Source organism: Oryx dammah, unplaced genomic scaffold (genome assembly GCF_014754425.2).
Source record: "Oryx dammah isolate SB20612 unplaced genomic scaffold, SCBI_Odam_1.1 HiC_scaffold_17, whole genome shotgun sequence".
Lineage (NCBI taxonomy): Eukaryota > Metazoa > Chordata > Mammalia > Artiodactyla > Bovidae > Oryx > Oryx dammah.
Genome location: NW_024070201.1, coordinates 31,328,642 through 31,348,683, shown reverse-complemented (window position 1 = coordinate 31,348,683; position 20,042 = coordinate 31,328,642). Strand labels below are relative to the sequence as shown.

The 20,042-nt window shown below is 49.2% G+C and overlaps 1 protein-coding gene across 1 annotated transcript in view; it reads right to left on the bottom strand.

The window, feature by feature from the left end:
- SORL1 (sortilin related receptor 1) overlaps positions 1-20,042 on the bottom strand; it is a 166,267-nt gene that overhangs the window by 139,561 nt on the left and 6,664 nt on the right. Inside the window, exons 2-3 of the mRNA XM_040258233.1 lie at positions 8,886-9,002; positions 1,725-1,850 (exon numbers count right to left, since the gene is read on the bottom strand). Of these exons, the coding sequence (XP_040114167.1) occupies positions 1,725-1,850; positions 8,886-9,002 (243 nt within the window). The remainder of the gene's footprint in view (positions 1-1,724; positions 1,851-8,885; positions 9,003-20,042) is intronic.

Sequence of the window (20,042 nt, the reverse complement as noted above, 5' to 3'; positions counted from 1 at the left end):
CCCTTCAACACCTTTCAGTGCTCTGCTCCAGGATGCTCTGCCACCCTGGCATCAGGTTAGAGGGGCATCTGTCCTAACTGCCCCTCAACTTTGAGATCATCATGCAGGGGGCTTCCCTGGGTGGCTAAGATGGTAAAGAATCTGCCTGCAATGCAAGGATCAGCAGGCAAGGCTGATATCAACTAGAGGGTACCAGTAATAACTATTCAAGTTGTTTAAAAAAAAAAAACTGCTATGACTTTCTTGGAGGTCCAGTGGTTAAGACTCCATACTTCCAGGGCAGGAGTTGTGGGTTTGATCCCTGGTCAGGGAGTTAAGATCCCACATGCCCCATCGCCAAGAAACCAAAACAGAAAACAGAAGCAATGTTACAACCAAATTCAACAAAGACTTTAAAAATGAGCCATATCAAAAAAATCTTTTAAAAAAAATTGCTTCCTGCTATACAGCAGAGATTAACACAACACTGTAAATCAACTATACTTCAATTTTTTAAATAAAATAATTAAAATAAAAATACAATTGCTTCTTGCTGTACAGTTGAGACTGGCACAACAAACACTGTAAATCAACTAAAATTCAATTTAAAAAAGAAATTAAATAAGAACACAATTGCTTCTGTTAGTAAACAGCCCATTTAAACCCATGAGGGGCCCTGTCTAAAGTCCCAGTGGCCTTGCCCCTTCCCCAGGACCTGCCCACAATCCAGCAACTGAAAGGTTAATGCCTGGCTCAGCAGGGTAGCCTTCAGGACCCAGCTCCCTTCAGATCCAGTCTGTTCTGATTGGTCAGTGCCCTTCCAGTGGCTAAATATTTTGAATACAGTCCCTGCTCACAGATCACAGGCAACCTGAGAAGCCAGCGCTGGCGGGGAGGTGGTGGGGGGTGTAGGGGAGGGGGCAGGGGACCTGGTCAGAGGACCCTGTGGATTTCTCTCTCCTTCCTTCATGGATGAGCAAAAAGCAGCAGCTACCCACTCCTGCACTTTTGCTGCTAAGGGGCTAGTTTTTCAGCATCCTTTGAAGCAGCCATCCACCATATCCTGGGAATGAGTGGGGGATCACTAGAGTGAGGAAGAAAGCGACCACAGACAAGTCTGCGAGCTAAAGCTACCTAGCCAGAAGGCTGCCTGACTCCTGCACACACACACCCCTTCCTTCCTGGGGCCCAAAGCAATCTCAAGTCAAGGCTTCCTCCAAACCAAACTGCCCTGCTGCCACTGTAGGACCACAGCCTGGGCCAGCCAGCTGGGAAAACAAATCAGGAGCGCCAGCAGTACCAGCTGCCCTGGCTTTCCTTTCTAGACCCAGTATAGGTAGGAGGGAAGGCAGTGCACATACACAAACACACGTGTGTGCACACACTAGTGATGCCCATAAAACCAAGACTTTGGCAGCCGCCCTGGAAGACCTAGATGAGACCTCAGTGCAAGTCCCGGAGGATCCGGGTTTTTGCCACCTATGAGTCAGGCAATTTGTTTGGCAGCTGGCAGGTTTTCTATGCTTTAACCTGCCTTTGTTTGTCTAGAAATCCTGCCTGGCCAGGAACCCAGCCTGCTTGATTATGCACAGTCCCGCCCTGAGAGTGACTTTCTGTCGACTCCCAGGTGAGCAGAAAAACAGCCCTCAGATGGCAGCCACGCTGCAAAGATGCCCCAAGAGTCCCGTCTCCCAGCCACCTCTAGCCAGCCAGCCCTACACAGTCACAGGGGGTGACCTCCTTACACGCTTGTTGTCCGCAGGGCTGTGGTAGAACTGGGCGATCACAGCTTCGCTGCTGTTCCCCTCACCGAAGTTCAGCTTCTCTGAGATTCTCTTGAATGACCTTCCGTAGTCGTAGGACACGTACACCTGGAGGAGGAGGCAAGAAGGAAGAAAAGGATCAGTGAGAGATGCGGCAGAAGGGCGGCTCCATCTCCGCTTGCGAATACACCCCCCAGCATCCTGCATGCGGGTCCTGATGGGTCCCCCATACCATGAAATCACAGACGTGAAGACAACCCACAGAGAAGCAGTCGACCTCTGCGTCTGTCCCCGAGCCGGTGGCCTCTTTTCTGAGGCCACAGTGACTCCCTGGAGGGGAGACGTGTGGACAGAAACCATGATAAGCTCCTCACCACGGCCAGGCTGAGTGTTTTAACAAATTACATCCAGAGGCCCAGACCGGAGAATGTGGTTGACTGAGGGGAAGGGATCGAGAATTTGTTCTGCCATCTGTTGAAATGTCCCCAAAAGGTAATCTAATTCTCATCCCTCTGCTGGGAAGTTCTGTCCTTACAGCATTCCAGAAGAGTAAAAAAAAAAAAAAAAAAAAACCCTCTTAGGTTTTCACAGAGTAGCCCCAGAGATATAAATAAATAAAGAGGGCAGTACTAAGTGACTAAACATGCATGGAGGCTGCACACAGGGTCCCAGAACCCTGCTCCAGCACCCATGTCTTCTGACCCTGTAACGCAGGGGACTGATTCTGAGTTTAGGGGAATAGCAGCCAGGTCTGTGCAGGTGCCAATGGTATTTATTTCTCTGCTGCTTCCACATTTCCGACTCCCCGGTAACCACAGGTATGAAACAGAAGGGTAACTCGTGTGCCACCCTCTTCACATGATGAGCTCAGAGAGCTCTCGCTCCCACCCTACACAGCAACCACAATTATTAAAACCATCTTACAGACAGGGCAACAGGGGCTGATGAGTCACTTGCCAAAATAACAAAGTAAGCAGCAGTGCAGCCTCCTGACCCGGGTTGCCAGCCTCTAAAGCCAGAAACCTGATGGCCGTCCCACCTCCAGAAACGGATGAAAGAAATGGAAGCTGTCAGATATTTGGACCCTAGACTTCCCTACCCGATTCACTGTGAAATTAACATAATCAGTGGGTTAAAAAGGAGCCTGACAGATGAAGATAATACTAACAACACTGACTTAGAACTGGGGAAAGCATTAAAGATAAAGGACAGGTGAGGCCCAGGAAGGAATGGGAACTCGGGATGAATCCCATTGACTTCAGCAGCAACACATTCCGAGGGCTTCACAGGAGCCAGGTCCTGTGCTAGACACCAGGCATACAAAGAAACAGCCCTTCACACCACGAGGATGTGAACACGTCACTGCTTGCGAACAATGACCCCCATAAACAATGAACGACACGAGGTTTGTGCAAAGAAAATTGAGCACACACGTGGGTCATTAATATTCATCAGATGTCGAGGTTGGAAGAGCACAGAAAGAGTCTCTGCCAGTATCCGAAGAATCCCTGTTACAAACACACACACTTAAATACAGCACATGATCCCAGCTACTAAACACACAGTAAGGGGCTGCCGCAAAAACAGCTTCTGAAAGTCAGCAGCTTGAGAGCTCACAGATCACCTGAGAGGTTGGAAGAAAGTAGTGCTTTCTCACTTCCACCCTCCAGGCCGAGAACAGAAAGAAGGCTCTCTTCCAACACTCAAAGTCACATGGAGCAAACTGACGGCTTCTCCAAAAGGGAGCTCAGGCCACTTCTCCAAAAGGGAGCTCAGCCCCAGCATCCCCTAAATGGAAAATCCACTCCGAGTCACCTTCTCAGAGACACCAGTGTAATAATAAGTTCATATCAGGGCAGCATTTTTCAGTAACAATACTCTTTTGTATGAGCTTCCTAGGTGGCTCAGTGGGTAAAGAATCCACCTGCAGTGCAAAAGACAAAGGGGATGTGGATTTGATCCCTGGGTCAAGAAGACTGCCTGGAGGAGGGCACGGCAGCCCACTCCAATATTATTCCTGGAGAATCCCATGCACACAGGAGCCTGACAGTCTACAGTTCATGCAGTTGCAAAGAGTCAGACGCGCCTGAAGCCACTGAGCATGCACACAGGCATACTCTTTTGTATACATCATCTCTCTGCATCTTTAAAAACCCTGTTGAATGAGTCTCTTTCTTGCCCTCCATGGACCTGGAACAGAGCCGGTGCGCAGGGAAGATTTCTGGAATAAATAAGTGTCATTATAAACCACAGCATGAGTAAACACACGTGCTCCATAAATGAACAAGAGTGAGATGAATGGATCCTTAAGTGACCGAGAGAACAACTACTTCCTTATATAAGAGAAAACAGAATCTAAGACTCCAAGAAAGGAACCACGAGGCCAAGTCAAGCTGCTTGAAAGTGACAAAACCAGGACAGGTTCCTCCGAGCCCAAGCCCCGCTGACTTTCCAGGCTCACGAGTCAGCCTTCTGGGTGAACATCCTCCTCTGTCTCTCTGCTCAACAGGAAGAAAAGCACCAAAGCTACAGCCCAGGCAGTGGAAGGAACGCTGGATGGAGGGAGAAACCACCTTGAATGAAACACAAGGCTTTCCGTGGATTCCCCAACACACCTCTCACTGGCGGTAAAGGGGCAACCACCCTCCGACCAAAAAGCCCCTCCTTAACATTCTTGTCTGTAAGCAAACCCTATCGCTTTGGGCTTATACTAAACAGAAGTTACGACTGGGAACGTGAGGGTCCTTGCTATGCCTGCAGCTCTCAAATTGCTCATCAACCTTCCTTTCTCCAGGCTAAACAATTCTAGCATGGTATTTTGATCCTATCCTCACAATTCTCATTCCTATTTGATCAATGAATCAATAGGGCAAATGCAAGCTCGGGGCCATGCACAGCTATCTGCCTTCCTCCCAGGAGAAGGACCCTGAAAGGACCTCTGCCAGTTGTGGCCAGTGATTCCATGAAGCACGCTCAATTCTTTTGAAGACCAAGCAGGTTGATGGCCTCATAGCATCCACACTGCACCCCCGTTGGTACATTCTGGGTCGGGGGGTCTTTTCCTCGTGGCAGCCCTAGGCTGCTGCCTGGCTCACTGCCCACAGTGAGCTCCAGGTGTTGTAGGGCAAACTGCCGAGGCTCACTCACCTTGTGCTTCTGCAGTTTGTTTTGCATCCAGACATAGGTTTCTGCCCTAATTCATCCTCTCTGGCCTTGAGAGGACACAATTCCCTAAGAATTAAAGCGAGGAGGGGTTTTTTTCTTTTCCAATTGAAGTATAGTTGATCTACAGTATTATATTAGTTTCAGGTGGACAACATAGTGATTCCATATTTTTATAGATTATATTCCATGTAAAGTTAGTACAAAATAATGGTTACATTTCCATGTGCTGGACAATATACCTTTGTGGCTTTTTTATTTTATATATAGTATTGTATCTCTCAATTCCATAACTAGTTTCTAAACTGCCAAAAGTTGCTAGTTAAATGAGTCTTACCTATAAAGATGGTCCTTTGAGGTGAACGTTTTTAAATTATTTCTCCTGTACATCAAAACTATATAATAAGAAGGAGGAGGAGGGGGAAGAGAAGAGTGGAAAAGGGAAGAGGAGGGAAAGAAGGGTTAAAACATCCAGAAAACATCTCCATGTCTGGTGCCGTTCTAAGTACTTGACACCAGTGCTTCTCAAACATGCCTACAAATCACCCCACAGGGACACAGGTCAAAATGCAAACCTCAGATTCAGGAAGTCCCAGGGTGAGAATTGAGATTCTGCATTTCCAACCACCCTCCAGAAAATCCCCATGCTGCCGATCAGCATACCACCCTTTGGGGGGCAAGATGTCACAAGGACGAAATCACAAGATTTCTCATTGATGGATGAGAAAACCAAGGGGAAGTGAAGGGTTTGGCTGAAGGTCAGACAGCTGGTGAATGGTAGAGCCAGGATTCAAACCCACAGGCTCAGTTCTCAGAGCTGGGGCTCAGCTAGACACCAGCTCCCATAGGCTACCAAGTTCTGCGCTGGCAAGTGAAGGCCCTGCTCCCCAGCCAGTCCCCAGAGGCAGCAACTGCAACGCCAACAACTCTGGGTACAAGGGCAGTGATCCCCACCATTCCTGATGCCTGCACTGGGTGATTCCAATCTTCTAGTGGACAATATCTCTGGAAACTTCTTTGGTCAAATTATGTGGCAACTGGTGGGTATTTGATAAAATAGGTCAGAAGAATGCAGAAATGAGAGGCAGGGACAATCAAGAAAAACAACACTTAACGGTTTTCTTTCATCTCCAGACTTAACACAGAAAAAGAAGGGTCCTGTAGGAGCGTGCTTCACGGAATCACTGGCCACAAGTTCACCAGGATATTATTTTGTTTTTTTCCTGCTTAAAAGCAAATCTTCTGGGATTCCAACTTCCAGGTCATCCCTTTTTTATACGCTGAATATGTATGAGTTGGCCATTCTCCAACACGCGCACAGCTCCTGATCTGTATACGTCCTTTACCTTCTGGATGCTGATGGGGCCCTGGAAACCATGCTTCCAGTCTTCAGAGAAAATTTAGATTGTTACTACTCTGGCACCACCTACTCCTGCCTCTGAGTCAGAATTTATTTTTGAATTAACTTTTCACATCAGACCATCTCAGTTTCATCTGCCAGTTCTTTAAGGCAGCTGATATACTGATGAGAGAGATCTCTGCCATCCTGATTTACTATCTCCAAGCATGAAGTTTCCTTCCCACTTAATCTTAGCATATACTTCATTCCAGAATAGGTTCTTGTTTCAAAAGTTCAATCAGTCCTTAGTAAGATCACCCAAATACTTAGGCAGAAGGAGAAATAAGTTTGGATGTTGTTGATACTAAGTCATGTCCAACTCTTTTGCAACTCCATCCATGGACTGTAGCCCTTGAGGCTCCCTCTGTCCATGGGATTTCCCAGGCAAGGACACTGAGTGGGTTGACACTTCCTTCTCCATTAGGTTTGGATAGACTGTCAATGTATGTAGGGTGACCATTCTTCCTGGTTCATCCATGACTGAGGAGGGTCCCAGGATGTAGGTCTTTCAGTGCTAAAGCCAATGCTGGTCACCCTGGCTATATGACATTCTCACACACTGAGTACATGATTAGGTCGTAGCCCCAACCCTCCCACACACATGCCAAGGGACCCCATGCAAATCACTGAATGTCTCTGGGTTCCTGTTTGTCCAGCAAAACAGTGGAAAGATAGGTCTTTACCTATCTTAACAGAAATACCATCTGGACAAAGAATTCTTAAAATAAATACCCTAAGGAGGATTTCTCAACACAGTAGGGCAGAGAGCTGCCACCTGTGCTTAAAAGAGATGCCGCTAGACGGTGACAGTGCTGAACACAGCAGGCTAAAACTCTCTCGGGCCAGCTGTCATCGATACACTGCCGTCTGTGCTTGCCAACCCTGCTCGAATCTATAACTGGGCCAACCTCACAGCCCCAAACAAGCTCAGCCCTGCCCCACATCACTGCACCCAGACCAGCTGTCAGCTGCAGTGGTTTCCCACTACCACTGTTGGGCACCCACCCTGAGCCAAGTTACACATCATTATGGCCAGGGCTTCGTCTGCCCTCTCCATCTGTGGCTGCCCCTATTTTACCCACTAGGAAACAGTCCCTGGGGCCCCTCTGGTCCCTGACCCTGGAGCACATCAAACCCAGATGGTGGACACAGAGCAAGGGGCCCCTCAGAGACCAAATCCAGGCCCCAGAATTACAAACGTGTCCACTGGGCTGATGGGGCAGGGCTAGCAAACTCTTCAGGAGTTTTTCTCTGGCCCGAGTACAGAGTGACCAAGCTCCACAGTGGGCTTTTCTGTCCACAGCCTCACCCTGTGACCACGTCAGACCCTGACCTGAGGCAGGCCCTGTTTCTCTTCACCACAAGTGGTGTGGGGGGCAGGGGTGTCTGGAGCAGGGGCTACAGACTGGGGACCCAAGGGTTCACTCTGGTCCTCATATATGTTTTACTTGGCCCACACAGGGTTTATAAAAACTATCCATCAGCTGCCAACTTGTAAGACTCAGCAGTTTGTCGTAAAAATCCCCACCTCTGAAAAAAAAAAAAAAACAACCTCACCTCTGAATTTCTCTCGAAAAATCAGATCCAGCCGCATGGCAACCAGGCTGAGAGCTGATAATAATAGCCCAGAAGTTCAAAGTCCCTCCCACTTTCCAGAGTCTCTCATAAACTGAGACCAAGAAGCAAGCATCCATCACCACGCACCACGTTCAAATCAATACAGGAGACTGTTTCTTGAACCTGCATCTCTCTAAAAAGTGGGAGAACAAAATAACATCCCAGAAGGCTGTAGACTTTAAGAATAATGGGAGAGATCCTTCTTTCTCTCAGAGGTAATGGGTAGTGTAAGCCTGGGGGCAGCTTCACCCCTGACCCTTACTACGAGGCCCCTATCACAGGTCTTTGAGTGTGTGATCCTTGGCCTAAAGTCTTCAAAGCATCTAGACGATTAAACATCGTAAAGAGCCAACTGTGGAAATTAAGAGGATGAGCAATTCAGGTTGAAGGACTCGCCCAACTGTAACAAGTTAGCAGAAATCAGCACAAGGAAAGACCAATTCGATTCCACTGGGCTCGGTTGCCGGTGGGCAGCTTTGCCCAGGAACACACTTCTGGCATTCTGCTGAGCAGATGCATGATCCAGATCACACCCTTGCTGTTGTTGTTGTTTAGTTGCTAAGTCGTATTTGACTCTTTGTGACCCCATGGACTGTAGCCCCCAGGCTCCTCTGTGCGTGAGATTCTCTAGGCAAGAATACTCAAGTGGTTGCATCTCCTTCTCCAGGAGATCTTCCCCACCAAGGGATCAAACCCAGGTCTCCTGCATGGGCAGGCAGACTCTTACTGCTGAGCCACGTGGGAAGCCCCCTAGCACACCCTACCACTGCACAAAAGTCAGCACACATCACATGGGTCTCACTGCAACCCTGAGTGCAGCACCCTGTGTTCAGCAAATAAGGGTTATATATGATTTTCCCAATTCCTCAATTACTCGATATTTTGCCTGGCATGATAATAACCCCAGTGGAGGAGAAACAGGCGCCCTGGCACCTTAGAGGGACCGCCAGAGCAACAATACTCACGTCACTGCTCTTGGGCTTCGCCAGCGCCAGGCTGTCCCGGGCCAAGGCCACAATGACGTTGCTCTTCTCGCCGGCCCAGTGGACCACCATCTGATTGTGGGAATCATTGAGACTAACCTGAAAGAGATCAAACCAGCACAGGAATTAGGACCCAGGATGAGTGACGGCCATCACCATTCTAAGACTCTCAGGACTTCCCTGGTGGTCCAGTCAGTCCTAAAGGAAATCAACCCTGAGTATTCATTGGAAGGACCGATGCTGAAGTTGACGCTTCAATACTTTGGCCACCTGACGCAAAGAGCCAACTCACTGGAAAAGACCCTGATGCTGGGAAAGATGGCAGGCAGGAAGAGAAGGGGATGACAGAGGACGAGTTGGTTGGATGGCATCACCGACCCTAAGGACATGAGTCTGAGCAAACTGCAGGAGATGGCAGAGGACAGGGAAGCCTGGCGTGCTGCAGTCCACAGGGTCACAAAGAGTTGGACATGACCTAGTGACTGAACAAATAAAAAAAACAATGGTTCAGACTCCATGCTTCCACAGCAAGGGGTACAGATTCAATCCCTGGTCAGGGACCTAAGATCCTGCAAGCCACACAGCATGCCCAATAAAGAAAAGGAAAAAACAATAATAATAATAAAGCAAGACTCTCTCCATAACTGTAACTCAGAAATGCCTATGATGCTTACACCTGGAGCATGGCGCCAGGATGGCCTGTGTCTCCCCCTCTGCTGACTCTGCCAGATTCACTTCCCAAAGAAGAAACACTAGTCCTCTGCTATTTGGTATTAGCCAAATTGCAAAAAAAAAAAAAATATCACCTTCTCAGGCTCTCATTGGCATAACTAATTACTTGGGTTATTTCTGTCCTTTGTGAAATCAACGTCTGGTTCCTCTTATCCTTACTCCACACGTGGGACATGCACTTGTCAGATTTGAAACCAAAACACTGAAGCACCTTCCTCATTCAAAAAGGGGGCACAAGCCAGAAAGACCACATGCTTGCCAACCCCCATCCAGACTGGTTCTCTCTGGCCTACAGGTGATGTTGCTTATGCTTAGCTTGTAATAAGGAAGAAGAAAGGAAAAACATCAGCTTTATTCAGTCAGTTATGAAGTATTCCAAGTAAGGAAATATTTTCCAGGACTCCACAGAAATGACCTTTGGCTTACTGCAAATAGTAGTTTCGAGGCTTCTGGATCTTATAAACCTGTAAAATGCAGATGAACTAGGCAGGCCAGTAGAGGGCTGGATAGCCACCTCTATTTGGCCAGGTAAGGACAAAACAAAACAGCCACTGTGCCAAGGGCATGGCTGGCTGGTCTCTGGATCTCCTGAGGACACAGCAGACTGTTGCCCAGGGCTTACGATGGGGCATGGCGCCCACATGGCCCCGTTTTCACTCCCTATTAGCAGAATGCATTTAGGACCCCAGAGTCCCAGAGAAGAATGGGGCCATAGGACAGAAGGAGCCCGAATCCCCAAGGAGAAGTTCCTCTGCTCATCTTGAACTTCTCCTAATCACGAAATGCATTCACCCCACTGAGCTCCTGGGACTCACCTGTTATGTGGCCACCCCTCACCCAAGCAACACAGCTACCATCTAGAATCACTGTCATAGTTCAAAGCAAGGACGTTTTAACACTGAAAACTGAGGACAGACAGACTCTCAGAACCAAGAACAGTTTTTTTTTTTTTTTTACGAGAGGCTTTGCTTTATGGAAAGCTAACTCCATTCCTCTTATTTTTTCCCATTTCACCCGTCACTGATGGATAGTTCAAGGGCTGGCATGCCGGCACACCATTTCACCCCTTTCGGGTAGGAACAGCCAACTGATGACCATACTCAGAAAAATTCTGAGAGCTGGTGTGAATGTTTTTGACAAAGTCCCCAAAATCCGGAGCAGGAGCAATGCCTGGGAGAAGCCTATTCCACCAGCCCCTTCAACCGCGGCTTGTCTCAGGCCCATGCAGGAGACCAACCTTCTGGACCCCCAGGGGTCTCTGCACAGTCCACCTGCACACTTCCCACCCCCCTCTCCACCTCCTGGACTGATGGGCCCTCCAAGCTGCCTTCCCATCAAGGGTCTAAGCAGAACACCCTCCGCTCCCCTCCCCCACCACCCACAGCGGCCTTCTCCTTTACCTTCCTCCTCCCCCCTCCCCACCCACTCCTCAAGATGCTCTCAGGAGTCCCAAGGGAGAAGGGAAACACCTGTGTCACCAACTTGGCTGACAGAACAACAAAGGAGCTAATCCTTCACCACCCTGCTTCAGGTCTTAAACACCTGCATCTAATTTGATCCAGGATCCGGGCTCTTGGAAAATAGGTGAAATGAGGCCTCTTTAAAGGAAAAGATTTTTTTCTTTTAAGGAAAATACGTCATTCCAAAACACTCCTTCTCATTTCCAGAGAGGTAAGTCCAGGCAAACATCGGCAGAGATGTGCAAAGAAAAAAAAAGAAATAAGTAAATTACTTAGCTCAGGGTATGCAAGGAGGAAAGCAGCTAAGGGAATCACCATCAGCCACAGAGGCCTTCTCCCAGCCCACCCTCTCCCCCTCTCTCCTGCCAGCCCTCACCTCTGGGAAGAATCTGTAAACATCTACAGATCAGAAAAGGCCCACCAGCGCAGGAGCCCTGGGAGTCTGGGCTCAAGGCCTTCTCCCTCCAAAACGTCCTCACCCTTAGAACCAGAGAGGAATAAATAGGTGATTTATGCAAACGTCAATACGATCAATGATTTGGAGCCTGAAAAAAATCACTAAGTTCATCCAGGGTCTGGCATAAGAAAGCCCAGCAATGCTGCACTGGGGGCATCCTCCCAACAGCCCCTCAGGCAGGTTCCTAATCAAATAACGCTCGGAACAGGTTACAAAGCCTACGGTGATCAGAGCAGGCTCGAGGTCTGAGCACAACTTGCACAAGTCTTTCTACTCGGGGGACAAGAGATTTATGGGGCCCCTGAACCAATCCTAGGAGAGGTGAAGGGGTAAGAGCAACACAAAGGAGGCACCCGAACATCCAAGGACTTTCTAACAAAGGAAACCAAGAAGGCGAGCTTGCTGAAACACCTTTAAAAAAAAAAAGAAAAGATTTTATTAAATGTCCCTTTCATTCCTAACGGCAGACTATAAAAGGGCAGCACAGTGTAGAGAAAAAAAATCTCAGGCAAGGAACAGCTTGTCCAAGGGCCACCAGGCAACTCACACGAGCAGCCCAATGCCTTCCCTCGGCTAGACGTCAACATAGGCACCTCCTGGTCAGAGGAGTAACTCTCCGGCCTGGCTGAAGCTGACCCCCACCGCACCCCACGTGCATACCCCCCCAGCAAAGAGCAGAGTCAGCTGCGGGAGTCCACCACCAGGCAGGCTGGCACGTTTATTAAGGCAAAGACATCATGGTACTCTCTGGTCTCGCTTTCCTCCTCTCCATTTCCCCTTGGCGTTCGTTCTCCCGGCCCCTCCCCAGAAAGGGAAGAGGTCAAAGCAAGCTGTCCATGGAAAGTGACCAGGCAACCAGAGGTCCAGAGTTGCCCCTTCTCCTTCCCCTGTGATCATAGCACCCATAGGTGTCCAGGCTGGATCCCCCACTGTGTGGCTGGTTGCTAGCTTGCTGAGGTCCTTTTCTATCCCCAGGGACTTCCTCCTGGCCTCAGCCCCTGAGATTCCCCCATGCCCAACCCTCTGGGTGCAGCTGCAGGCTTCCCTACATCCCGCTCACTCCTCTCAGCCTTGCTCACTGGGTCCCACAGACCACATGGAGAAGGGTTGGGCACACAGGGGCCCGAGGGGACGCTGGTCTAGGAGGGAGTGAGGGCGAGTGGGAGGGTGGCTTTTCCAGAACGTAACCTTGATGTGCAGTCAGTTGTAACTACCACCCCGGGGCGTGAACAACCTTCCCTCTCCCATCTCTAGCTCACAGGGTGTAGCTGGCGCTTGATAAATGAGCCGCAATTAATTGGGGCCGTAAAAAGCAACGGGGAGGGAGCCCTGCGCCTCCCCTCAGAAGGCAAACAGGGAAATCAGAAGCCATAGAAGTCTGGGCACAGAGGAACTGCCTCATGAACAACAAAGAGTATGGTGCGTGGGGTTCAGGCCTCTGCTAAGATCACAGGCAGGTCGTTAAGAGTCAAGATGGCCCCCGAGAGGTCTCCTGGTTCGGGGTCCCACACCCAGCGAGCTAAAATCAACAACCCCAGAGAAACCCCTGATCTACTGATGCAGAACCCTCTGAGCGGAGTCCAGGAATCCGTATTTTTTAAAGACATAACCCCTGCTGTCTCTAATGCAGCTTATTCCGGGAACGATGCATCTAGTTCATTCCCCTTCCTCTGGCAGACACTGGGGCTTAGATGACAGTGGTTAGAAGGAGCACTGTTTTTCTGCAGGTTTGTCTTTGGGTATCTTGCATGCGTGCTCACTCACTCATGTTTGACTCTTTGTGACCCTATGGGCTGTAGCTCGCCAGGCTCCTCTGTCCATGGGATTCTCCAGGCAAGAATACTGGGGTGGGTTGCCATGCCCTCCTCCAAGGGATCTTCCCAACCCGGGGATCAAACCCACATCTACATCTCCTGCACTGGCAAGTGAGTTCTTTATCACTGCGCCATCTTGGGAATCTTGCATAGTTGTTAAAACTGTATGATCTACTGATATAATCCCCAACGTGGACGAACCTCAGAAACAATATGTTAACTGAAGGAAGCCAAACACAAAAGGTCACATATTACATGATCCCATTTATATAAAACATCCAGAACAGGTAAATCTATAGAGACAGCCTGGTGGCTGCTAGGGAGTAGGGGGAGCAGGGAACAGGTAGTAGCTGTTTAACAGGGAAGAGGTTTTATTCTGGATGAAAATGTTTTGGAACCAGAGAGAGGTTGTGGCTGCACAGCACTGGGAATGTACAAAATGCCACCAAATTGAATCATTCCCTTTAAAATGGTGACTCTCATGTTACGTGAATTTCATCTCCATTTTTTCAAAAGCCTCTGACCTGCAAAGAACATCACACTTCTCAAGTGCTGATTCAATACCTAAGAGCTCCCACTCATAAGAAATACTCCTTTCTTCTCATGTCAAGCCTTCATGCTACTGAAATATGCAGCTCAAGTGAGTCATAGAGGAGGCAGGCTGAGAAGTGGGTCTCTGGCCAAGGCAATCCTTCAAAATGCTGTCAGCGGCCTCTGCAAAGCCACAACATCCTTGCAGGCCTGCTCCCTGCTCCCTTGTCTCTAGCTGGAGAAAGGGCCAGAGGCTCAGGACTAGCATCCACTTCCAAACTCACACATCATCTCAGTCTCCGGGCAGACCCAGATGCTCCAAAGAGGTTATGTGTTTTGCCTCATTATTCAAAGAGGGGGAAGAAGCTGGGGCCGCCCAAGCCCCAGGCTCTGGCTTATTATAAATATAAAGAGGACGAATAAACTGCATAAACTGCTTGTTGTGTGAAGGCAGGGCCCACTTATATTCCCCAAGGCCCCAGAGGGACTAAGTATCTTTTGAGGTTCCTTAGTCACTTCTCACCTGTCAGTCCCCAGAACACTTCTGGAGGAAATCAGAGTGACAAGTCTGATGAGTAGTAAGAAATTTACAATAAACCCACCAAGATCTGTACGGTCATTGAGTCTTACTCAAAAAAACGGGGCCCCTTAATGGAATGGGTCTGACGCCGCCTTCATTCATTTCTTCTGCCATTACATCTCTCAAATCGGTCAAACGCGAAGATCAGGACGTCCCAGACACCCACGGCCAGTCGTCCTCACCACTCCTACACAGCTTCTTCCCAGAGCACAGGACGAGGAGGACAAATAAGGCAGTCTGGCTCATTCCTCTGCCTCACTAGCAGTGAAATACAGAGAAGCATTTAAAAAATTCTACAGTGAAGTATAAAGCAAATATCCTGTCCTTCAACTCTGAGGACAGAGGCGGCTGCTAAATCCTCGGAACTGCAGGACAGGCCTGAGGAAACCAGACAGACACCCGAGGTCCAAGAATAACAAGGTTCCTCCCACCGTCCGTTTGTACGACCTAAATGCTGCTTATGCAAATCGGCCCTCCGTGTCCCCTTTCGAGACTGTGTCCCCACTATATTTAGTAAGCTCATTTTCCTCCCTGGACTCTCCACCTCAGAAGGAGAGCTGAAATCTAGTTTAATTGCTCCCTGCAGAGAAGCCCTATCCTGGCCTCTCCACTCACTCATCTGACTTTTCTCAGTGACGCTTCAGCCAGAGAACTCATTAACTACTTCACTGATCAGCGCGGGCTGCCCATTTCACAGACCAGGACACAAAGGGAGAAGGACCTCGAACTAAAAACTTAGCATTTCTCTATAATCTCTTTAACTAGAGTCATGAGCAGCCTTTAGATTACTTATATGCCGCCTCCTGACTTACAGTATCAGTTCAGAGAGACTTTATTTCTGATAGATCTTTGGCAAGCAGAATCCACCCGCTGTTGACCTCTACCTGCCACTCCCTCCTGGGGAAGCCCACTTTGTCATTTAGCAAATAGCCAGCTCTGCTGTTCTGGGAGGGCTCCCTGTTAAAAAAAAAAAAAAAGAACCTGTGAAAAATCTCTTTGTCATGAAAATAATCGCCCCTTAATTCACCAGTTGGCAAGTAAGACAAAAAAAAAAAAAAAAAAGAAAAGAAAATATTCAAGCCAGAAGAAACCTCAGGAACATCTAAACCATCTTCGACACCATGCAGATGGGGTTAAACCCAAAGATTTAGAGCTGGGGCTTCCATCCATCTGCCTTAAAACTCGGGGGGGCGCAGAGCACAGCAAGTCAGTCGTGTCTGACTCTCTGCGACCCCCTGTAGCCTGCCAGGCTCCTCTGTCCATGGGATTCTCCAGGCAAGAACACTGGAGTGGGTTGCCATTCCTTTCTCCAGAGGATCTTCCAGACCCAGGAATCGAACTTGTGTCTCCTGCACTGCAGGTGGATTCTTCACCATCTTAGCCACCAGGGAAGCCCAGAACTAGAACCAGCCTTAAATTAGGCTTCACCTCCGTAGGATGGTTCCAGAGTATCCCCTCTCCTTGACTCTCCTCTTCAGCTCTACGGCTTCACAATAAATAGCCCCTCACCTCATTCATTCAGTAAATATTTATTGAGCACTTGCTCCATATCAGATGCCACAAGAGGCGTTAAGAAAACATCAGACTTCTAGGTCTTGCCTTGTGGCTCTCAAATCATTAGGAGAAACGAACATTAAAGAGTTAATTTCATGAATAATGCTTACTGTTGTTAAATGCGGGGAGGGCATAACCAAGTGCAGGGCTGCACTGAAGACAGGACCCCCAGTGGGCACCAAAAGGATGAAGAGGAAGGAGTCCTGGCAAAGAGGGTGGAGAACAGAGCAGAGAGACTGCAGAACTAAGAGGACGATCAGGGCGAAAGCCAAGGACTCGGGGGGACCCGCAACTTGACAAGTTTGAAAAGTTAAAAGAAAATTCATGGAGCCAGAAGAGCCAAGGAGAGGGTGGAATTATACGAGACCTCTTGGCTTTTAAAGGGGAACCAAAGAGATCGCAGCCACTGGACCCCTGGCTGAAAGCAAGGCCTTCACTGGAATATTTACAAAAGGCAAAGACCGTAAAGTTGAGACAAATCAGAGACTTGGGTTTGAATCTTGGTCTCTACAGTTGACCAGCTGTACAGCTCTTGGGATGTCCCTTTGCTTTTTGGAGCCTCAAGATACTCATCTGTGAAATGAGCAGAATAATGAGGCTGTAAGATGCGTGACACCACAGAGCCAGTGGACGGTTGTACTTAAACCACCACCCCCATAACAGCAACAACCACACAATTCAGGGTCTCTACGACCGCCATAAAGGCAAGGACATCCATCTGCCCACCAGCCCATCCACAGCAGGTGCCTGGGGATACTTTTGCTTTTTTACCAAAGGAGGGAAAACTCACTGTGTAGACATGAATTGGAGAAGCTCTGCAGGGCAAAAGGTATTCTTTGGCAAACTGCATTTCTTAGGGATGTCAAAAAGTGGAAAGACAAACTTATGACAAAATTAAAATATGTGCTGTTTTTCTTAATGCCTTTCAGTAAGATTTAGTTTTTAACAACAACCCTGCTACCAGTCCTCCCTTCTTTTCATATTGCTAAAATAATAATAAGGCTTGCCTTACTAATTTTACAGGACAGCTGTTAAGACTCAAATGAGATGATATCCATGAATATATTTCATAAACTTCAAAACGCTGAAATACGTTCTCTTGTTACTGGTATGGTCTTTATACCAAAATAAACCATTCTTCACAAAATGGTAACACATAGGAAACTAATGTGACATTGCAGAGGATGTGGATTTGATTCCTGATCTGGGAAGATCGCACATGCCACAAGCAGCTAAGCCCGTGGGCCACAGCTACTGAGCCCGAGCACCCTAGAGTCTGTGCTCTGCAATGAGAAGCCACTGCAATGAGAAGCCCGCGCACCACAGCTAGAGAGTAGCCCCGCTTGCCACAACTACTGAAAGCCCTCTCACAGCAGCAAAGACTCAGCGCAGCCAAAAATAAAAACAAACAAATAACATTTTTAAAAAACTACTGTGCGCATGACCAGGTTTGGAACACTGAGGCCTAAGAACGGGAAGCAATGACATACCTACCCTGATGAGACACTGCATGTCTGCGTCAAGCTCAGAAGCCAGTCATGGCCAAGCCCTGCATTCAAGCAGCCTTCCCCTCACTCCACACCTGAGATCCGCAACCCGGGGAAACCCAAGCTTCAGTTCCCAAAGCTCCAAGGAACCAACGCAGACACGACACTGATTTCTAGCACTTTCCTCGCCTCAAGAGTAAAGCATTTACATTACATGCCAGAACAAATGCCTCAAGACCTCACCTTGTGTGAGTGCTAAGTCACTTCAGTTGTGACCAACTCTTTGCGCTCCCATTGACTGCAGCCCGCCAGTCTCCTCTGTCCATGGGATTCTCCAGGCAAGGATACTAGAGGGGGTTGCCGTGCCCTCCTCCAGGGGGTCTTCCCAACCCAGGGATTGAACTTGAGCCTCCTGCGGTTCCTGCATTGCAGGTGGATTCTTTACCACTGAATCACCAGGAAAGCCCGACCTCACCCTGCTGCTGCTGCTGCTGCTGCTAAGTCGCTTCAGTCGTGTCCACCTCTGTGCGACCCCATAGACGGCAGCCCACCAGGATCCCCCGTCCCTGGGATTCTCCAGGCAAGGACACTGGAGTGGGTTGCCATTTCCTTCTCCAATGCATGAAAGTGAAAAATGAAAGGGAAGTCGCTCAGTTGTGTCTGATTCTTCGCGACCCCATGGACTGCGGCCTACCAGGCTCCTCCACCCGTGGGATTTTCCAGGCAAGAGTACTGGAGTGGGTTGCCCATTGCCTTCTCCATGACCTCACCTTACCTGTGGCTTAAACCCCACAGCAAGGCTGACCTCTCATTCACGTGAGATGCCTCTGGTACCAGGAGGGCAAGCAGAAGCCCCCGGGGCAACTCCCCAGCCCCAGCTTAAATACCCAGCCCTGTGATGACAGCCCTTTCTCCTCCACCCAGCTCTCCACATCCACTGCTGAATTCTTCCCTCTCAAGGACGGAGGAGGCCTCGTCTCTGCAGGAACCCCGGCATCACCTCCAGCAACAGCTCGCCCTGCCAAATCCAGCAAACCGTGAGCATGGTTAACTACAGGATTTTTTTTAAAAGAACTCCTCAGTTGAGAGAACTTCGGGGAACTAAATATATACAGATGAGGTAAGTCATAGGTACACAGTCTCATGTTACTCGATTAATTGAGCACAGGTTTAAAACATTTCAAGTCTCTTCCACCCTCCCCCAGCCTCACATCCCCTCACCCGTCTCTGTCTGCTGCTGTCCCCACCCTCTGCCATCAGCAGGGTCTTCTGGGGGGACTCTGGGGCAGGTCTTGTTCCCAGGCCCCTGGGGTAGACCCACATGGAAGTGTCTTGCCTGTGTCCTCTGGGCTAACAGAGAAACAGGGTCCTTTACTATCTGGGCCCTTCCCCCATGTGTGGCTCCTCTCGGAGGCACCCACATGAGGTTCTCCGGAGAGGGTCCCTAAACTGGCCTTACTCCCAGCATTGTTTTTAACCCCCACCCCTCCAAACTCGAACACATCATCCCAGCTTCTCCCCATTTCTTCTGGGCACAGAGGATTCCTGCGAGTGAGAAACTTCACCCTGACACTATTCGGCTCCCCAGCCCATCAAAGTAGGCTGGCTCTCACCTCAGTCCCAACTGACACATTACAATCTCCATTCACCCCACTCACAGGCTCAAACCCTCACTTATTTCATTTCAGAAGCACCCCATCCGCCTTCCCTGCTTTGATCCAGTGCTTTGGGGGCAGAGGGTTTCTGCTCAACAGACTAGCCTCTTTTCTAAATAAAAGAAGCAATGTTGCTTACCTTTCTCACTTAAAAAAAGGAAAGGAACAGTAAATCACATGGTGGCCCCTACAAGGCACAAAACACGGATGATATAAGCACATCTTTTTATTGCCCTTGTCTACCGCTCCGATGTGGGATGCAATCACATCAGCCTGCCTTTCTGAGAATTCGTAGCAGTGTTTTTAATCTAATTCAGGGAACTGGAGATAAATCATAGTGAAGGGTCCCGATCTGCTGAGTTGAGTGGAGGCAGCGGCAGCGACAGGCAGGGTTAAAGGGCAGAGACGGGGGTGGGGGAGTTCCCACCCAGGCCGTGATGGAGACAGCACGCCCGATGTTTGTCTTTGTGCTGGCCTGCAGGGCTGCGGGGATGAAGACAGACCTGACCGCATTGGGGCAAAACAAGGCGAGTCTGGGAAGCAGAGGGCAGAGGTGAGGAGGTGGCCCCCAGTTCAGGCATCATTACTGCTTTCTTGGCTCAACAGATGGGTAGGGTCTGCATACCAGCCGGGGCCATGTGGGCTGCTGTGTGGGCAAAGCCACAGCAAAAGCGAAGACACACAGGTCTGCCGTGGGAGGAAGCATCTGTGCACAGGCTGCCGCTAAGGTGAACGGGACACCCAGGGTACCCTCCACCACAGCTGGCTGCTGCACCCCTACCGCGGAAAGAAAGGCCAGGGTCTCCTGACACTCTCCCTGGCAGCCAGCAGCCACCAAAACCTCAAGTTCAGACAGCAGCCCTCAACCC